Source organism: Salvia hispanica, chromosome 2 (assembly GCF_023119035.1).
Source record: "Salvia hispanica cultivar TCC Black 2014 chromosome 2, UniMelb_Shisp_WGS_1.0, whole genome shotgun sequence".
In the NCBI taxonomy this organism is placed as follows: domain Eukaryota; kingdom Viridiplantae; phylum Streptophyta; class Magnoliopsida; order Lamiales; family Lamiaceae; genus Salvia; species Salvia hispanica.
The window spans coordinates 11,660,834-11,679,447 of record NC_062966.1 but is presented as its reverse complement, the minus strand read 5'-3'; the positions used below and the strand labels follow the sequence as shown (position 1 = coordinate 11,679,447).

General features: G+C 37.5%; 2 protein-coding genes and 1 long non-coding RNA gene across 3 annotated transcripts; 2 read left to right on the top strand and 1 right to left on the bottom strand.

Moving 5' to 3' along the window:
* The first annotated feature begins 1,751 nt into the window (after nucleotides 1–1,751).
* Nucleotides 1,752–3,230, top strand: LOC125207559 (zeatin O-glucosyltransferase-like). The gene has a single exon (XM_048106951.1). It carries the CDS (start codon nucleotides 1,780–1,782, stop codon nucleotides 3,151–3,153), a length of 1,374 nt encoding a protein of 457 aa, XP_047962908.1. The 5' UTR covers nucleotides 1,752–1,779; the 3' UTR covers nucleotides 3,154–3,230.
* A 5,915-nt stretch (nucleotides 3,231–9,145) lies between these two features.
* LOC125203511 lies at nucleotides 9,146–10,559 on the bottom strand. The gene is made up of 2 exons (XR_007173383.1): nucleotides 10,459–10,559; nucleotides 9,146–9,408 (listed from the first exon to the last, which is right to left on the bottom strand). It is a non-coding gene; the product is annotated as an uncharacterized LOC125203511 (long non-coding RNA).
* Nucleotides 10,560–12,490: 1,931 nt separating this feature from the next.
* LOC125208319 (zeatin O-glucosyltransferase-like) lies at nucleotides 12,491–14,094 on the top strand. Its single transcript, XM_048107901.1, has 2 exons — nucleotides 12,491–13,383; nucleotides 13,481–14,094. Exons 1-2 carry the CDS (start codon nucleotides 12,556–12,558, stop codon nucleotides 14,009–14,011), a joined length of 1,359 nt encoding a protein of 452 aa, XP_047963858.1. The 5' UTR covers nucleotides 12,491–12,555; the 3' UTR covers nucleotides 14,012–14,094.
* Nucleotides 14,095–18,614: the final 4,520 nt, after the last annotated feature.

Genomic DNA, 18,614 nt, shown 5'->3' with positions numbered 1-18,614 from the left:
ATTGATAAAATAAAAGAAAAAATAATAAATAAAATAAAAATATAATGAAGAAATTTAGTAAAAATAATGTTAATGCATAATGGAGTCCCATTATTAATAATATTTAATTAAATATAGGATTTGACAAATAGAACTTATTTTCTGGCGTAAAATTAATCGACATATTAATTAATCTCATATATAACTCAATATCTAATTGACAAACTTTAATTAACTATTTGTCATTCATAAGAAATCAATTAAAAGTAAGAAAATTATTGTATCAGAATCACAATCACAATCATTACTCAGAGGATAGACTGATTTTATATGACTTTATATCATAAAATTAATTTTTTTGTCAACTGTAAATCTCGGTCAAACTATATTAGCCGGACTAAATTGATGTGTGAATTAAAAGTTAGGCATATCAAGAAACACCATCCTTGAAAAAAAAACACCAAATCTTTGTGTAATCAAATAATCTAAGGATCTTCTGTTCATTCTATTTCAAGATTTCTTGTCGTTTGAAACTTTGAATATTTTATAATTACGGCAACAGATCTACTGTTCAATCCATTCAAGATTTCATGTCGGTTGAAACTTTGAATGTTTGATCATTACGCGAAAATATAATTTCGCATAAATTAAAATGAATACTGGGACTTTCTAGTTATTATATATACTCCACTTAAAATGACAGCGTATTAATTACCATTTGCAATAATTTAGAAGAGATTATATTTGCAAATTATAATTCCTTGAGGTCATCTTGTACGCATGCTTACATATGAGACCAGCTTAAATATTAAGTACAAAAATCAAATAGTATTAAGTTATATTTATGTTTTTTAACCTTGTTTTTTTTTTAATTTTATACAAATATCTATATAATCAATTTATTGACTCTCATTTCCGTTTTAGCTAGAAGACAAATTTATGGTTTTTATCAGAGTTATTTGAATATAAATTTCTTTTTAACTTTGGCAAATTCTAGTATTATAGTAATGAACTTTTGATTTGTTCTGTTGTTGCAACTGACTAAGAATTGACATGGTCTGCAAAACTACGAAAGTTCACGAATTCACATACAAATAACCTTTGAAAAAAAAATATATTTAAAAAGAAGTGATGTAAAATATCATTAACTTGTTAATTAATATTAATCTCCAACAATTCATCTTATCAAAGATTGAAGAATACCCGTTTTGCATTTTATAGAAGTGGACAGTAATAGTTTGATGCAATAAAAGATTTATGGGCCAGGGAAGTGGTGGCCTTACATTTAAGACATGGGCCCGCGCCAATTATATATGGATTGAACACATGGAGATAAATATTCGATTTGATTGAAGAATATTAGGCACATAACTATATCCATGTAACTCATGAAATGTCCTAAGCAATAATATAACCAACATCTTTTACAGCCAATATCTTGTTTCAAATAAAAACAAAACAAAATCGGCTAATGTATACTTTTTTTATTCGTATGAATTGGAGGAAAATGTCAGTATATCAGAACCAATAAATTGAGATCCACGTCACACATGCTAATATAGAACCACTGATTTTTGTTTTGTAACGCAAAATTTCTTCTGCTTGTGACGGCATATCCTAACAGAAATTATACATATCCCTTCAACCGACGGCAAGAACAAAGCACATGCGCCACGACACATTTGATAAAATGTCACAATCAATTGTTTTATCAATAAAAATGATCATATTGTAATTGCTACTATGATTTAAACCCATTTATTAACGGTCGCCTAATTTAGCACACAAATTTGCATAAAAATGGAAGAAGCCAAAACTCAAGCCGCCGTGCTCATGGTGCCTCTACCATGCCAAAGCCATCTCAATCAGCTCCTCCAACTCTCCGGCGTAATCTCCTCCCGCGGCATCCCCGTGCACTTCGTCGGCACCACCACCCACAACCGCCAGGTGCGGCTGCGGTCCCACGGCCTACAACTCGACGCAATCCATTTCCACGACCTTCCAACTCCCCCGATCGACGCCCCCGCCCCCGACCCGCACGCGGCAGACAAGGTGCCGATGCACCTCGCGCCTGCCACACTGGCCTACGCGGGCCTGCGCGAGCAGATAGGTCTGCTCGCGCAGAAACTGTCGCAAACGACGACCAGGCTGGTGGTCGTCTACGACAGGATGGGGGCAGAGGCTGTGCGGGACGCAGTGGCGGTCCCCAGCGCCGAGTCCTACTCCTTCAACTGCCTCTCGGCGTTCAATCTGTTCCTCATCCTGTGGGAGGTGATGGGGAAGCCCTTCCAACTGCGAGACGCCATGCTCGAGAAGCTTCCTTCCGTGAGGGAGTTCATACCGGAGGGGGCGCTCTACTTCTCTGCATCTGAGAACATTCTAGAGAGAGCAGGAGACATTCACAACACCGTCAGATTGATCGACGAGGCTTACATCGGATTGATGGGAAGAGAAGAGATCAGCGGCGGGAAGAAGCAGTGGGCGATCAGATCGAGGGGTTTCTTCTCAGAGACAGAAAGCAGCGATGAGTACTGTTTAAAATGGCTCGATCGACAGCCTCCGAAATCGGTGATCTACGTTTCGTTTGGGACAACGACGTCGTTCCGGGATGAAGAATATGCGGAGATAGCTATGGGGTTGGAGGAGAGCGGGCAGAGATTTGTATGGGTGGTGAGAGAAGCGGATAGGGCCGACATATTCGCCGGCGGTGCAGACGGTCGGAGGATAAAGCTGCTGGAAGGGTTTGAGGAGAGGGTTAAAGGGAGGGGGATTGTAGTGAGGGGATGGGCGCCGCAGATGGGGATTTTGGGGCACCCATCGACGGGGGGGTTTATGAGCCACTGCGGGTGGAATTCGTGCTTGGAGAGCTTGACGGTGGGGGTGCCGATGGCGGCGTGGCCGATGCATTCTGATCAGCCGATCAACGCGATATTTGTGACGGAGGTGCTTGGGGTTGGGGTGGAGGTGAGGGAGTGGGGGCGGCGGTTGGAGGTTGTGGAGGCCGAGGCGGTGAAGGATGCCGTAGTGAGGTTGATGGCGTCGGAGGAGGGGGAGGGGATTCGGAGGAGGGCGGCGGAGGTGGGAGCCGCCGTGAGGAAGTCGATGGAGGAAGGTGGTGAGAGTTGCATGGAGATAGAGAGATTTATTGCCCATATTACTAGACTAGATCACTAGTACTTTATGTATTAGAAATTGGTTCCGGCTAATTCGCACTTTGGATCTATACATTATTAATAGTGTTTTATTCTCAATTGGTGTTTTATTCAACTAAGAATCTTGAAATGCTTGGATTTTGATTTAATTAGTGTACTTTATTTGGACCGCGTATAGCAATTATAGCAATCTCAATTTCGCCGTTTTAAAGGTCATTATGACCAGAGCGGATCACTTACACCACACCCTAAAACATTTCCTACTCTACATTTATAATAAAATAAAATAATATTCCCTCCGTCTACAAAAAATAGAGTATATCTATCATTTTTAGTCGTTCACAAAAAATAGAGCATATTCATTTATGAAAAGTTTTCAACAAATAACAACCCTACACATCATTCCACTAACACTACTTCTCACTTACTTTTTCTCATTCTCTCTTACTTTTTTCCTTTCTCTCTTACTTTACTAATTCTACATTAAAACTCGTGTCATACACCAATTACTCTATTTTTTTTGGACAAAGGGAGTATTAAGATACATTATAGGGGAACTAGATCAAAATTCATTTGAATGCTAGACCAACTTTAAGATTCTTCAAGTAAAATTTGTTCACAACAATGTTGCAATTGGGAAATCCTAGGTGTGTGGTACTTGGAACTCTTATTTACACAATTATACGTTTGAGATTCATTTTGATTAAACATAAATTGTTTGACTTTTTGAATAAAAGAAAAAAGGAAGAAATTAGGTGAAATGTGAGATTCGTTTTTAATACTCTTTTCACCCATAAAAATATGTGTATTTAAAATAACACGAGAGTTAATGTACAATTGATAAATTAAGAGAAATGAGGAAAAAGATAATTAAAATACTACTACCTCCGTCCCCAAATTTTGACATACTTTGACCCGGCACATATTTTAAGAAATGTAATGGAAAGTGAGTTGAAAAAGTTGGTGGGATGTGGGTCCTACTTTTAAAGTATTAGTATTATAATAAAATGTGAGTAGGAATAAGTTAGTGGAATATGGGGTCCACTACCAAAAATGGTAAAAGTGAAGTGTGTCAAATTTTCAGGGACGGACCGAAATGGTAAACTGTGTCAAAATTTGGGGGACGGAGGTAGTATTAGTGAATAGTGAGACCCACATTATTATTAATGATTAATGGTGGACCGTGTGGTATAAGTTGTAAATAAATAAATGTATATGAATAATGAGCTGGGACAAAACATTCTATAAACGAAAAGTGCATATATAGTTATGGGATAGAGGGAGTATTGGTTTTATACTCTAACTCTGTTCGTTCCCTCATAGTAGAGTCATTTCTATATATGGTAACACTTTTTTCTCACTTTTAGTTTACTCTCTCGTACTTTAATTGCTCTACTTTATTCACTTTCTACCCTATTCTCTCTACTTTTTTCTCTCTTTTACTTTTTTTTATCTATTTACTTAACACAATAAACATCCCTTTCTTAAACTCTATTGCGAAAGTTTTGCCTCAACTATGAGGAAAGAGAGTAGTTAAAGTGGAGAAAGAGTAAAATAAAAGAAAAGAATTATGTAGAGAAAAGTCTTATGATTTTCTTAAAACGAGTGCAGAAAAGAAGCGACTCAGCTATGAGTAGAACGAATGGAGTAGTTGAATGTGAAAAAATAGAAAAATTACATATTTTTTGGACATGGATAACTCAAAATAACATAATGATTCTCTAAATGGTGACATAGAGAATATATCACAAAAATTTATAGTACAATTAATCCTATATAATGGAGTACATAAAAATAAAGATTTGCTCGCCACTTTGGTTAGCAATAATAAGTTATCTTAGTCACAAAAAGGGGAGATCGAATGATCGGAGAAGAAGATCGATAAGAGGGAGAGAGAGAAGAAGAAAAAGAGAGGGAGAGAGTGGAAGAGTGTGAAAGACTGGTACTGAATGAAGGGGCTCAGTGTAGCCCAAGAGACTAAGAGCATCTCCATTCGTGTTCTTAGATAAAAGCATAGAGGTGGGCCCGGACCCACTTTTACTCCTTGTCTTTAAGGCAAGAGCACAACACTCACATCCGTGCTCTTCCACAAGGACAAGTTCAAGGGTCTCACTATTCTATTATTCAATGTAAATACTTCAATTACTAAAAATATTTCTACCATATGAAAATAAAAATACATAATTAAAATGTGAATTTTGGGGAAAAAAATTGAAAAATAAATTAAAAGTGTGTAGAAAACGGATATAATTTATTGAAAAGTGGGAAAATATTTTTTTTATTTAAAAATGATTTTTTTAAATTAAAATTCAAGTTTTTAAAAAAAATTTGAAAAAAACGAAATTGTCGTTGGCCGATCGCGTGCCGCCACGTCAGCTACTCAGCGGCACGGACGTGCTCTTATTTAAGAGCACCGCCCTGCTTTTGGCAAGGACAGACGGCTCGCAGCAGCGGACAAGCGGCGTCCCCGCCGCTGGCAAGGACGGACAAGAGCCCGCTACGGATACTCTAAATGTCTCTTGATATAAACACACCTCAAATCCAACGGTCAAGAATAGCGGTTTGGGTGGAGCATAGATGTGGCAGCCATCAGGATACTTTTGAAAACGGGCCTCTTAGATATATGGGGCCTCACAGGCATTTGGGCCAGTGACACATAAAATAGCCGAACCCAATTGTAGATAAAGGCCTATACTCAACGAATACAATTTCAATTTAAATGCAACCTTCTTATGCGAAATATGAGAACGACATTTCTGTAAAATGAATTATAAGAAAAAATCGCATCATGCATAAAATAATACAGTAGCACTTTTTATCGTAAACATAATGTCTCAGTAGGCGTACGAGATTGGAATTGGATAAAGATTCTAAGCGATTTGTTTGACCCCGTTCCAGATGAATGATTGTTATAGAAACGTAGTTCTGACAATAAGAAGAGCTTCCTTCTGACAAAAAGATAATAAAAATATTTGTATTATTATAATAAGATTCGAATCCATTTTTTGAATTAACATTTATCTTTTCTCTAACAAACATAACCGATAACGATATGATTTTAATTCAAAGATTTTGTTTGGTTGTTTTTAGTTCTTAATATTTGAATTGATTTATTTTTGCTCAAAAAGTGATGGCACCATTATATTTTAATGGTGAACTCAATTGTTACTCAATTATATTGATCTTCAACATTATATTTTTTGTTAAGTTGATCTTTCATATTAAATTTAAATTTCATTTTTTTTTGGTTTTTGCAAATATTTGATTAATTTAATAAACAAATATATTTACTCCTTCCGTCCTACTGAAGATGACTCACTTTTCTTTTCGGTGTGTCCCAACCAAAATGACTCATGACTAAAATTGGAAATACATTTATCTCTACTTTATTCTCTCTCTTATTTCACTCTCTCCACTTAACACATAAAATAAAACGACATAAATCTATAAAACAACTATTCCATTTGTTCCGCGGTTGTTGAGTCATTTCATTTTCTGCACTCATTTTATAAAAATGATATTAAATAATTAAAATGGAAAAATATCATTATTCTCTCATCTACTCTACTTTACTATCACTCAGCTTTAACTATTAATCATCATTTTTTTCCAAAATAAATGTATAAAATGAAATGGCTCGACTAGAACGCAATGTCAATGTATATTTAGAAAAAGTTAGAATCTAGTCAAGTACGTAGTTTCTAATTTTCTACTATGTCCCAGTCTAATACATGTGCAACTGATTTCTTTTCTAATATAACTAATCAATCACCGAAAGATATAGTCGTATCAAACTCTTCTTCTTTCAAACTATTGGTCCCCCAAAACTAGTGGCTAGCACAGTAACATTAAACTATTAAAATTATTGAAGAACAAATAAATTTTATAATCAGTTTATTAATTTATTATTGAGGAAGTAAAGATCATTTTGTTCTTTGACGCACAATAAATCTACTATAAATAGTTAATTAATTCAGTAAAAAAAAAACTTACTACTCAAGCATCAAGTTAGCTAGTCAAAGCTAGGAGTATTAGTTAATTGTAAACATATACTATTAAAATCTAATAGATATGCTTCAGTTTAGAAACTATTGGCCCCCTAAAACTAGTGACTAGCACAGTAACATTAAACTATTAAAATTATTGAAGAACAGATAAATTTTATAATCAGTATATTAATTATTTATTACTGAGGAAGTAAAGATCATTTTGTTCTTTGGTGCACAATAAATCTACTATAAATAGTTAATTAATTCAAAAAAACTTACTACTCAAGCATCAGGATAGTCAAAACTAGAGAAGTGTTTATTACTAACAAACAACGTCAATAACGGTATTAAGGTCAATTTACAACAAATTAATTGTAACTAACTTTTGAAAAATATCACATAATTTTATAACACATATAACTTTCTCGATTCAAATTATTTTTCGCACAATATATATCAAATTAAAGATAATTTCATAAGGATTCTAACGAGATCTCACTTGCATATGTTCCAATGTCAAAATTTGAATTTTTTTTTGAAAATTTTCAATTTTTTCGTACAGCAACAAATGTCAACATAGTATATAAAATATGTCAATATAATACATGTAGAATGTCATTCTTAAAACAATGTGTTGACATTCCCAAAGCATTGTGTTGATATTTTCAAAACACTATATTGACATTTTCATCCAAAACCCTAATTTGGTACTCCCTACGTTCCATAGTAATGGAGGAGTTTCTTTTCGGCACGGAGATTAAAGAAAATTGTGTTAGGTGAGTTAAGTAAAGGGAGAATAAAGTGGAAAATGAAAAAGGTAGAGAGATGAAAAGAGAGAAAAGTAAGAGAAAGTAAAGTAGGTGTAGAAAAATGTGTTGACTTATTATTAAAAAGGGAAATGACTCTATTACTATGGAACATACCAAAATGGCAAAATGACTCTATTACCATGAAACGGAGAGAGTAGTTTTTTTTATCTTTTTCGATTTAGTTAATAAAAATGAAAATTACACGTGGCAAATTTTAGACCATTAGATTTCTAAAATCATACGGTCTTAAATGAGTTGTAGGTAGCAACTAGAGAGTGAGTTAGCAATTGATCACTCCCCCAAAACTAGGAGTATTAGTGTGTAAACATATAGTATTAAAATCTAATATATGGAGCAGTTTTTTTTTTTTAAATAGATGAAAATACCATTTCATGTATTTCTTATTTTTAACTCAGTTAATCCATACAAACTTATCAAACCTTCAATTCATATTACGTTTGTCATACTTGAGCACCAAGTAGTATTTTGATATAAACTTAGTTAATTACATACGACGGTAAACCTGCGCATCAAGCGATTTTGGTATGAACTCGGTAAATTCATATCGACTTACCAGATATGTGCACTACAAGTTTGATCCACACATATTTTACATTTTTTAGGGGTTAAACACTTCAACTTGGTGTTATTTCAGTTAATATTGCATAATTTAGTAGTATGTTTTGGTCTATATTCTGGTGTTTGATCACTCCATTGAGTTTTAATAGTAAGGGTCCGTTTGGTACACGAAATTGGAATTGAATTGGAATTGGAATTCTATGGAATTGAATCGGAAGGAATTGAATTATAATTCAATTCCAAATCCTTTGTTTGGTATAATCAAAGAATTGGTATGGAATTGCATTATAATTCCAAATCATTTGTTTGGCATTCAGAATATTGGATTTGAAATTGAATTGGAATTCAAATCAAAATTTAAAATTTTTAAAATAACTCATTTTTTTAAATAATCATTTTTTAATAAATCTTACATGTTTATTTTTTTCTCCTCTAATATTTAATTTTTTTTTTATTAACTCTAGTTATATCATAAAAACACTTAATATATAATTATAATAACATAATCAAGATAACATGTTTCTTATTTTTGACATATAAAATAGTTTTTATATGGAGTATACATAATCCAATATAATTCAAATACAAGATAATTAAACATGAATATAGTTATGTACAAATTATATCACGTCATATGTAGTCCTGATACAACATCGAATTGATACACAAATCATAAAAGAAAATATTATACAAATGTCAATAAATAAGTAAATAGTAAATAGTATAAGCTAGATTATCCCTAAATCTAGTCCATTCATTTGTAACTTGAACAATTGTAATTCCATTTGAGTGTTGAGTCTCTTATATCTCATTACGATAACCACCCAACACATATGGTTGCGCCTCTTCCTCGTTGTAAACATCACCTTGAGCAACTGTAGTTTGAATCTCAGCATCAACCTCATCCAATAACAGAATGTTAAACATCAACAAAAACCAAAACTTCTTTGGCAGAAAATCAAGACACCAATAAATTTAACCAAAGCCAAAAATTGATGAGAAGAGATCAAACTCAAGCTTTGCAACAAACTTACATAGATGGAATCCAACAGCTTCCACTATCTTAAATGTAATCATTCAAGTCAAGAAAATAACTATGCAACTATAGAGATGTATAGATACAGACAGCATAAAAACAATGGAGCTTTAGTTCAATATCACAGCTATATGAGATCTGATACACCATGCCATTTTTGTTACTTTTAATAAAACTCTTATTTATTCAAGACCTTCATGCATCCAACAACAAAGAAAATAGTAGTATCTTTTTGCAGAATTCAAAGCTTCAAACTTTATATGCAAGTTGGAATTTGAAGTGTAGGACTTGGTAAAAAAAAAGTAGGATTTTTAACTCAAAAACTCAAAAGGAGGGTAGGGGGACTGCTTCTTCAAGTAAGCTCCAATCCAACAAAAGCATCTTAGATGAATAGCCATACAAGGAAGAAGAGATAGAATTGGTGTTGGATTTGGACAAATTCAAGATATATGCCCCAGTTCAAACTATAGTTCAACAATATAAATAAACAAAAGATATAAGTACAAAAAGACTGTATTCACTCTCCATTGTTAGAAGTACTACTATTGATCCCTCTAATTAATTAATTAGCAAGAGACAAAGAGAGTGAGAGAGTGAGAGGGGATTAGCATCGAATCTGAATCTTGCCTCGAGGATCAGAACCAGAAAACAATATTGGGGTGTATTAGCATATTTGTCACATGGTTTGAGTTTTTCATCTCTTTGATTTGGGGGTAAATCGGATCTCACTCCACCCAACCACATTCATCAACCAAGTGATCACATCATTCATTGATTGCCTTATTTTGTGTAATTAATGAATAGGCAACACCCACCATTACATTGAACAAAACTATTGCCATACAACTAAACCAAAAATACCACCACCGTTTTATCCACAACAAGAAATTATAGGGGAAAATAGCCGGAGTTACCTGATTATCCATTGATTGTAGAGATTAATCAGCTAGGGCACACTCGCAGCCATTGATCGTAAAGATTAATCGGCTAGAGCACAGAGAGAGCCGCTGGGGGCGCGAAGAGAGATGGAGAGAGGAGGAGGAGGAGAAACGCGCAGAGGCAATTTTTTCATTTATATTTGACCCGTTTAGTTTTTGACCCGTAATAGGATCCGCGCTTTTTTCTAATTCTGACCCGGTTTCATATGGAATTAGTTTTATAATTCTTTTCTTAATATATGGAATTAGAATTGAGGAATTAGAGTTGGTGGAATTGAAATTCAATTCCAAATCCACTTATTTTTGTACTACCAAACAGTGGAATTGGAATTGGAGCCTCCAATTCCAAGGCTCCAATTCCATGGTACCAAACACAGCCTAAAAGAGTTTTATTGCAAAGTAAAGAAGATGGAATCTGGACAACGAATTTAGTCAGCAGTCCCCCGAATTCACACGCTAGCAACCTAAACTACGGGTGAGCGGTCAGATTTTTGCCCAATCTGAAAATCTAAACTATGAAATATATAAATTGATCTGACCCGAACCAAATTGTCTGAAGATCTGAATCCATAAATCTGATCTATGAAATCTGTTATGACCCGAAAGAATCAAAATTGCAATAAAATAACAATCTAAAAATCTAAAAGTCCAATACCAAAATCCGAAAATTCAATACCAAATTGTATTAGAATTGTTCTAACGCAAATGCCAAATCATCCAATACCAATTAAACAACTCTAAATAAATCCATAATAGTTTAACAATGTCACAATATGGTGTAATGTCCGGTATATAACATTACTCGATCTTTAAATAATACGGACTTCGTCCCATAAAAGATGTCACATTTCCATTTTTAAAAAAAATTATCTCTCACATTAATATAAATATTATATTTTCTCTCTCCACTTAACACACAAAATAAAACCTCCTAAAATTTTGTGTCTTCCCACAAGTGTGACCTCTTTTGTGGCACGGAGGGAGTAACATGTAACGTTGTTAGGTTAATTCGTTATAAAGTTGATTCGGTAACTGTCGTTATCGTGTTGTAATTATGTCGCGCCGACCTATATTGTATCTTGTCGTTAACGAGTCCATTTCGTGTGCGGGTCACGTTCGCATTTGAAGGAATCAGGTCGGATTTGTGTTCGGAATCAGAGTTTTCTTAATAGATTAGGTTTAGTTTAGACCTCATTATCAAATGGACATGATAACTACCTAATCAACATGATTTTTCAATGGAATTGATGGTGTAATTATACTTGAAAATTATATGCAATGTGAAATATGGTTGCGATTTACTCCCTCCGTCCCCCATTAAGAGTCACACTTTTCCATTTCGATCTGTCCCCAATTAAGAGTCACACTTCATTTTTACCATAAATAGTAAGTAGGTCTCACATTCCACTAACTCAATTCACTCACATTTTATTATAAAACCAATATAAAAAAATGGGTCTCACGCTCCACTAACTTTTTCAACCAATTTTTCTTTATATTTCTTAAAACTCGTGCCCGGTCAAAGAGTGACTCCTAATAGGGGACGGAGGGAGTACTTGATAAGTTCTATAGAAATAAATTCAAATTATACTCAAGTATGATTGAGATATTTCGAGAAACTTGCCGGTTCCGAACCAATAATCTTGGGCCAACAGTCGTCATTTCCAGTATGCTAAACATTTGGCTCTCGGGCAATAAACGACCTCACATTGCAATTTTAAGCGAAACAAATTTATAGAATAATGTGCGCATTTTGTACTTTTGTGAAGAAAATTTAAAACAGAAATCTATCCAAAAAGATTTGTGGCCCCGTTGTGCGCATTTTACAATTGCATTACGTTTCAAATTCAGTGCCCATCTCCTCTCTGCGTTCCCATGATATTAGAAAGCTGATCTTTCGGTGAACGCATAAAGTTTGTAAAATTAATATGATAATGTAAACTAAATTGGCTATATAATCATGCAAACAGTAGTATTACTGTCATCTATATAAAGACATTAACACCTAAAGCAAAATTAAAGTAAGAAAACACACCCCAAAAACCAAGACCAAAATTGTTGTACGAAACCAAAATGGGAAATGAAGAAATATCAGTGATAATGGTTCCTTTCCCAGCTCAGGGCCATCTGAATCAAATGCTGCAGCTCTCCTGCCACATCTCCTCCTACAAGATTCCGGTCCACTACGTTGGTTCCGCCGTCTTCAACCGCCAGGCCAGACTCCGCGCCAACGCCCTCAATCCCACCGACGTCGACAAGATCATATTCCAAGACCTCCCCGTGCCGCCCTTCGCCTCTCCGCCTCCGCTCCCTAACCCAACCAAGAAATTTCCCACGCACCTCCAGCCCGCCTGGGACGCTGCCACGAGCATGGTGGGCCCCCTGGGAGACTTGATGCGAAGTCTGGCACTCGAGCATCGCAGGGTCATTGTTATCCACGACCCCTTAATAGCCTCCGTGGTCAAGGATGTTGCTAACATTCCCAATGCGGAATCCTACGCCTTCATCTGCCTCTCCGCCTACTGTCAGGTGAAGTTCATTACGGAGATGATGGGGATAACTTGCCCCATCCCGCGGCTGCGGGAGCTGCCGCCGGTATCAGCCACCATCTCCGAAGAGCTTTATTCCTTCATCGGATTGCAGGATGAAGGGATGGCTTTGAGATCCGGAGATATTATTAATACTTGCAGATCGGTTGAAGGCCCGTTTTTGGAGATACTGGAAAGCAAGGAGATTGCCGGAGGCCTGAAGAGCTGGGCTATCGGGCCGCTGATTCCAGAGAAGCCTTCAAAATCAGAATCCCATAATCAAATCTTCATGTGGCTGGATAAACAGGGGCCGAGGTCGGTTATCTTCGTCTCATTCGGCACCACCACGACCCTCACTGACCATGAAGTACAGGTACAGGCCTTTGACTAGTTTGACTAGTCTTTCAGGATGAATTCCTATGTTTGGTCTGTATCAGAATATAAACAAAGTTTTGATGTTAATGGTATAGGTGATAGCTGAGGGACTTGAGCGGAGCGGGCAGAAGTTCATATGGGTGCTGAGAGAAGCCGACACAGCAAATGTGTTCGACAGGGAGGCGCGGAGGGTTGAGCTCCCGGAGGGGTTCGAGGAGAGGGTTAAAGAGAGAGGAGTTGTGGTGAGAGAGTGGGCGCCGCAGCCGGAGATCTTAGCGCATCCCTCCACGGGTGGCTTCATGAGCCACTGTGGATGGAATTCGTGCAACGAGAGCATCAAGATGGGGGTCCCGATCGCCGCCTGGCCGATGCATTCGGATCAGCCCACCAACGCGGTTTTCATCACGGAGGTGCTGAAGGTGGGGCTGCCGGTGAGGAGATGGGGCGAGGTTGTGACGGTGGAGATGGTGGAGGATGCTGTGAGGAGGCTGATTGAATCAGAGGAAGGTGGCGAGGCTAGGAAGAAGGCGGAGGAGCTGGCCGCAGTCGTTCGAGGGGCGACGGAGGAAGGCGGCGCGTCGCGGCTTGAGTTGGATGCGTTTATTGCTCATATTACGCGACAATGAGTGTTTTTGTTTTCTTCTTTTCCTTTCTTATTTTTTCTATTGGAATTGTGTATGCTTGGTGGGGAATAAAGCGTTTTTAATTACTTTTGGTTTGTTGTGATATACAGTTTCTCCGTTCACATTTAAATAATTCATTATTTCTCATTTTATTAATTTTGACATCCACTTTTCCATCATTAAATTAAATAATTTCTTAAACATATTGTATTATTGGATTCTAACGTCATTATTTTATCCGTTCCATAGTATAGTAGCAAAGAAATTTTTTTCCAGCACCAAGATTAAAAATATTGTGAAACTTAATGGACCATATTTGATTTATTGGTGTCTTGGCTTCTTTGTGCACAGCCCATTGACTAATTAATTCAAGGCCCAAGGTTCTGGCTCGGTTGGAGCGCGGATCCTTTGAGTGATCCGCTGGATGGCTGCCACATTGCTACTCCACGCGGATCACTTCGCTGCACCGTTGGATGTTATGTGTGTTTGTTGAGAGAGAGGTAAATGGGTGTCTCTCGGGTTTCCTTCTCTCATTCTACCCTTTACATTCTCTCTCTTCCGCTCTCTCTCTCTCTGGCGATTCTAGGGTTTCCTCCTTCTTCGATCTTCTATTCCGATCACTTCTCTAGTATACTGAGAGTGTTTTGATCGGTGAAATCACTAGCAGAGGTAACCACTTTGGTTCCCTTGCAAAGTCTAGCGCTAGATCTAACGATTCAGTTGGATCTGCAAAGCTAGAGGCGATTTCATCGTGTTCTTGTGAGGATCTGTAAGTTCTGGTGTTCTTGAGAGTTTCCTACGGTGTGAAAGTGTTGATGCGTGTTGAGACGACAACATTGGTGGTATTCAGTGAGATCTTGAGAGATCTCTGATTCAGACGGTCTCGCGGTGCTCCTTTGGCCTTGGAGCATAGTCACATTGTTACCTGAGCCCATTCCTCTATCTTCTGACCTTATACCGTGTCAGTTCATTCATTCTAGATCCACTAGGATCTGTTCTTAGTGTTTCCGATTTGTTTGCTTAGTGTGCAGGACGTTGAATTGGAATAGCTTTGGGTTCCAGACTCGGTTGAGGAGCTACAGTTAGCTAGGATTCCGATTGTAACCGATTATATGTGCTTAGCTTGTTAGATTGTACTTAGTGTTATCCCATTGTAACTGTCTTTTGTATTTCGGCTTGTAACTTCTGAAACTAGCAATCTCAGTAGCGGTGTAATCGAAAAAAAGTCCTGGTAATTAGTGAATCCGAATGATTTGATCCCTACAAATATAATGTGTAATGTATTAAATAAAATAATAATAAAGTAAGAGAGAGAAAAAAGTAAAAAGAATAAAGTAAGACTGAGAGAAAAATAAGTGAAAAGAAATGTGTTGACTTTTACTTAAAAGGAAAATGACTTCACTACTATGAAACATACCAAAATAGCAAAATAACTCCACTACTATGGAACGGAGGGAGTAGTACATGTACATGTAGGAAAGTGACTTTCTTTTCGAAGATCAAGTATTAAGGTCATAAGGCACTACAAAAAAACACTGTTTCCCGACCAACACTTGCCAAGCACCTTACTTGTGCTCGGAAACTATCGAGCACTTTTACCTTTGCTCGCAAAACGACCGAGCATATTTGCTTATACTTGTGCTCGGCAAACCAGCAATTTGCTTTTACTTGTGCTCGGCAACCCAGCGAGCACTTATAACGGTGCTTGGAAATTACCAACCACTTCTACTTGTGCTCGGCAACATAGCAAGCACCTTTAGTTGCGTTCGCAAAATATGTAAGTAGATTAAAATGCCAATATAATTTCAGAAAATGCAAGTAGAGAAGAAGAATGGAGATACTTAAAGATAGAATAATGTATTAAAATAATAATAAAAAATAAATTTTAATATATGGTGAATGATCCACAAATTTTTATGTATGCAAATTTTCCGAGATATTTCTATGTACTAATAAAAAATATTGGCATGTTTTAATTTATTTTGTTGCTAAATAATTAAAAATTATATTTATTTTATAATTTCCGAGCACTTATATGGTGCTCGGCATTTTCCAAGCACTTCTATGGTGGTCAGAATTATTGCTTAAAAATATTGATATTTTATGTCTGCAAAATATATTTTACTCCCTCCGTCCCAGCATAATTCGTCCCATTTTTCCCATTTCGATCCGTCTCACATAATTTGTCCCACTTTATTTTTACTTATTTTTGGTAGTGGACCTTATATTCAACTAACTCATTAGAGCATCCATGATAATTCGGCTAGCGGCCAAGCTGGCCAGTTAAATCGCGCTAAGCCGTCAGCTAACTAACCATCTGATAATGAGCAGAAATGAGCGTGAGATCGGCGTAAATTTGGCTGGCCGATCGCTCGTCGCTCGCCGAAGCGCGCCGATCGCTAGCGCCATTGTGGCGGCCCGATCGCCGCGACGGCCGTGCGATTTTTGATTTTTTTTTAAATCATATATAAACGCGATTTTCGTTTCATTTTTATTTGCACCACTTGTTTTAACGAGTTTTCTCTCTAACTTTCTGTACAAGAGCATCATCGAGCGATGAGTAACGCGGGTGATAGCGGTAGTGGTAGTGGTGGGATCCCGAGGAGTACGAACGGAGGATGAACGAGGCTATGGAGGCCTACATGAACCGCGGGATGGAGCGGTACATGCGTATGATGGAACAGCAGGTGATACCTCGCCCTCCACGAGTTGTCCACCACCGAGCAGTGATTGATCGGGATCACGTAGCCTGCACATCGCGGCGTACGACGACTACTTTGCGAGAGACCCGCGGTTTCCGCCAACATGTTCCGACGGCGTTTTAGAATGCGAGGAGTTGTTTATGCGCATCGTTGGCGCATTAGAGCGTCGATATCTATGTTTCCGCTTCAGCACGACGCGGCGCGACACCCGGCCACACCCCTATTCAAAAGTGCACGGCGGCAATCAGGCAATTGGCCTACGAGGCGCGCGACATGTGGGATGAGTACCTCCACATCGGTGAGTCCGCCACGAAATGTCCGAAGGAGTTCTCGTAAGGGCGTGATCGCATTTACGGTGAGCGTACCTTCGAAGCCCTACTCCCGAAGATTGTCGACTTGATGCGATGCACGGGGAGAAACATGGGTTCCCCGGATGTTAAAGCATAGATCGTATGCATTGGGAGTGGAAGAACGTCCGACCTCATGGGGGCCTACACGACCGGCTACAAGTCAAAGAACCCCACGATAATCCTCGAGGCCGTAGCCGATACCGGCCGTGGATCCGGCATGCGTATTTTGGGGTAGCCGGGTCGAACAACGACCTCAACGTCCCGAACTCGTCTCCCTCTTTAACGAGAAGTGTCGGGGCATTGATCCAGCCGTCTCTTTTGTGGCCAACGGCAACCGGCATGATATGGGCTACTACTGGCGGATGGGATATACCCTCGGTGGCCGGCTTGTAAAGACGATCCGACAAACAAGTGATGAAAAGAAGGCCTACTTTGCGCAACGACAGAGTCGCGCAAGGACGTGGAGCGCATTTGGTGTGCTCCGGCCTCGATGGGCGGCAATTAAGGGTCCAACGCGCTTTGTAGGGATGTCGGATGCGTTTCCGAGATAATGTACGCTTGCATTATCCCGCACAACATGATCGTCGAAGACGAAGGCGTACAACGACTAGTTGGGTCGTGACGATGAAGCCGGTCCAAGCCACGAACGGCCACCCTAGTGTACGACAAGGGGTACTCTCGATGAAGCCGGCCGCCTCAAGGAATTTGCCAACATGCACCAAGTGGATCTTTCTGTTATTGACTCGAAAAGGATATAATTGAAGAGTTGTGGGCACAGTTGCACAGCGATAGTTTTTTTCTTTATTATGCATGTAATTTTTTTTATCTATGTAACTTTTTTAAATGCAATTAATAAATTTTTCAATATATGTGTCGTAAATTTAATTCGCGTATTTTAAACTTAATTTAAATTCCAGTAAATGTAGTATGTTTTGAATTATTTTTTATTACTGGTATTTTTATGGGCGGCCTAAATACGGCATTGGCAAGTGGTTTTAGTGTTGGCGCGTGACGGGGGAAGATGCATTTGGTCTATAGGCGCTTTATGGGCGCTTTAAGCACCAAATGCGGATGCTCTTCTTGCTCACATTTTATTATAAAACTAATACTCCATAAAAGTAGGACTCCCACTACTTTTTCAACTCACTTTTCATTACATTTCTTAAAACTCATTGCCCGATCAAAGTGGGTCGAATTATCCGGGACAGATGGAATAATATTTATGGTGAATGATCCACAAATTTTTATGTATGCAAATATTTTGAGATACTTCTATGTACTAATAAAAAATATTGACATGTTTTAAAATATTGTTCTTATTAAATAATTATTAATAAAGTATTTTATATAACTTCCGAGCACTTACACAGTATGTTGCTCGGATTCATTGCTTAAAATAATTGATATTTTATGTTCAAAATAAATTTGACTAATATTTATGGTGAATGATCCACAACTTTTTTTGTTTGCAAATTTTCCGAGATATTTATATGTACTAATAAAAAATATTGATATGTTTAAATTTATTATTGTTGATAAATGATTAAAAATTAT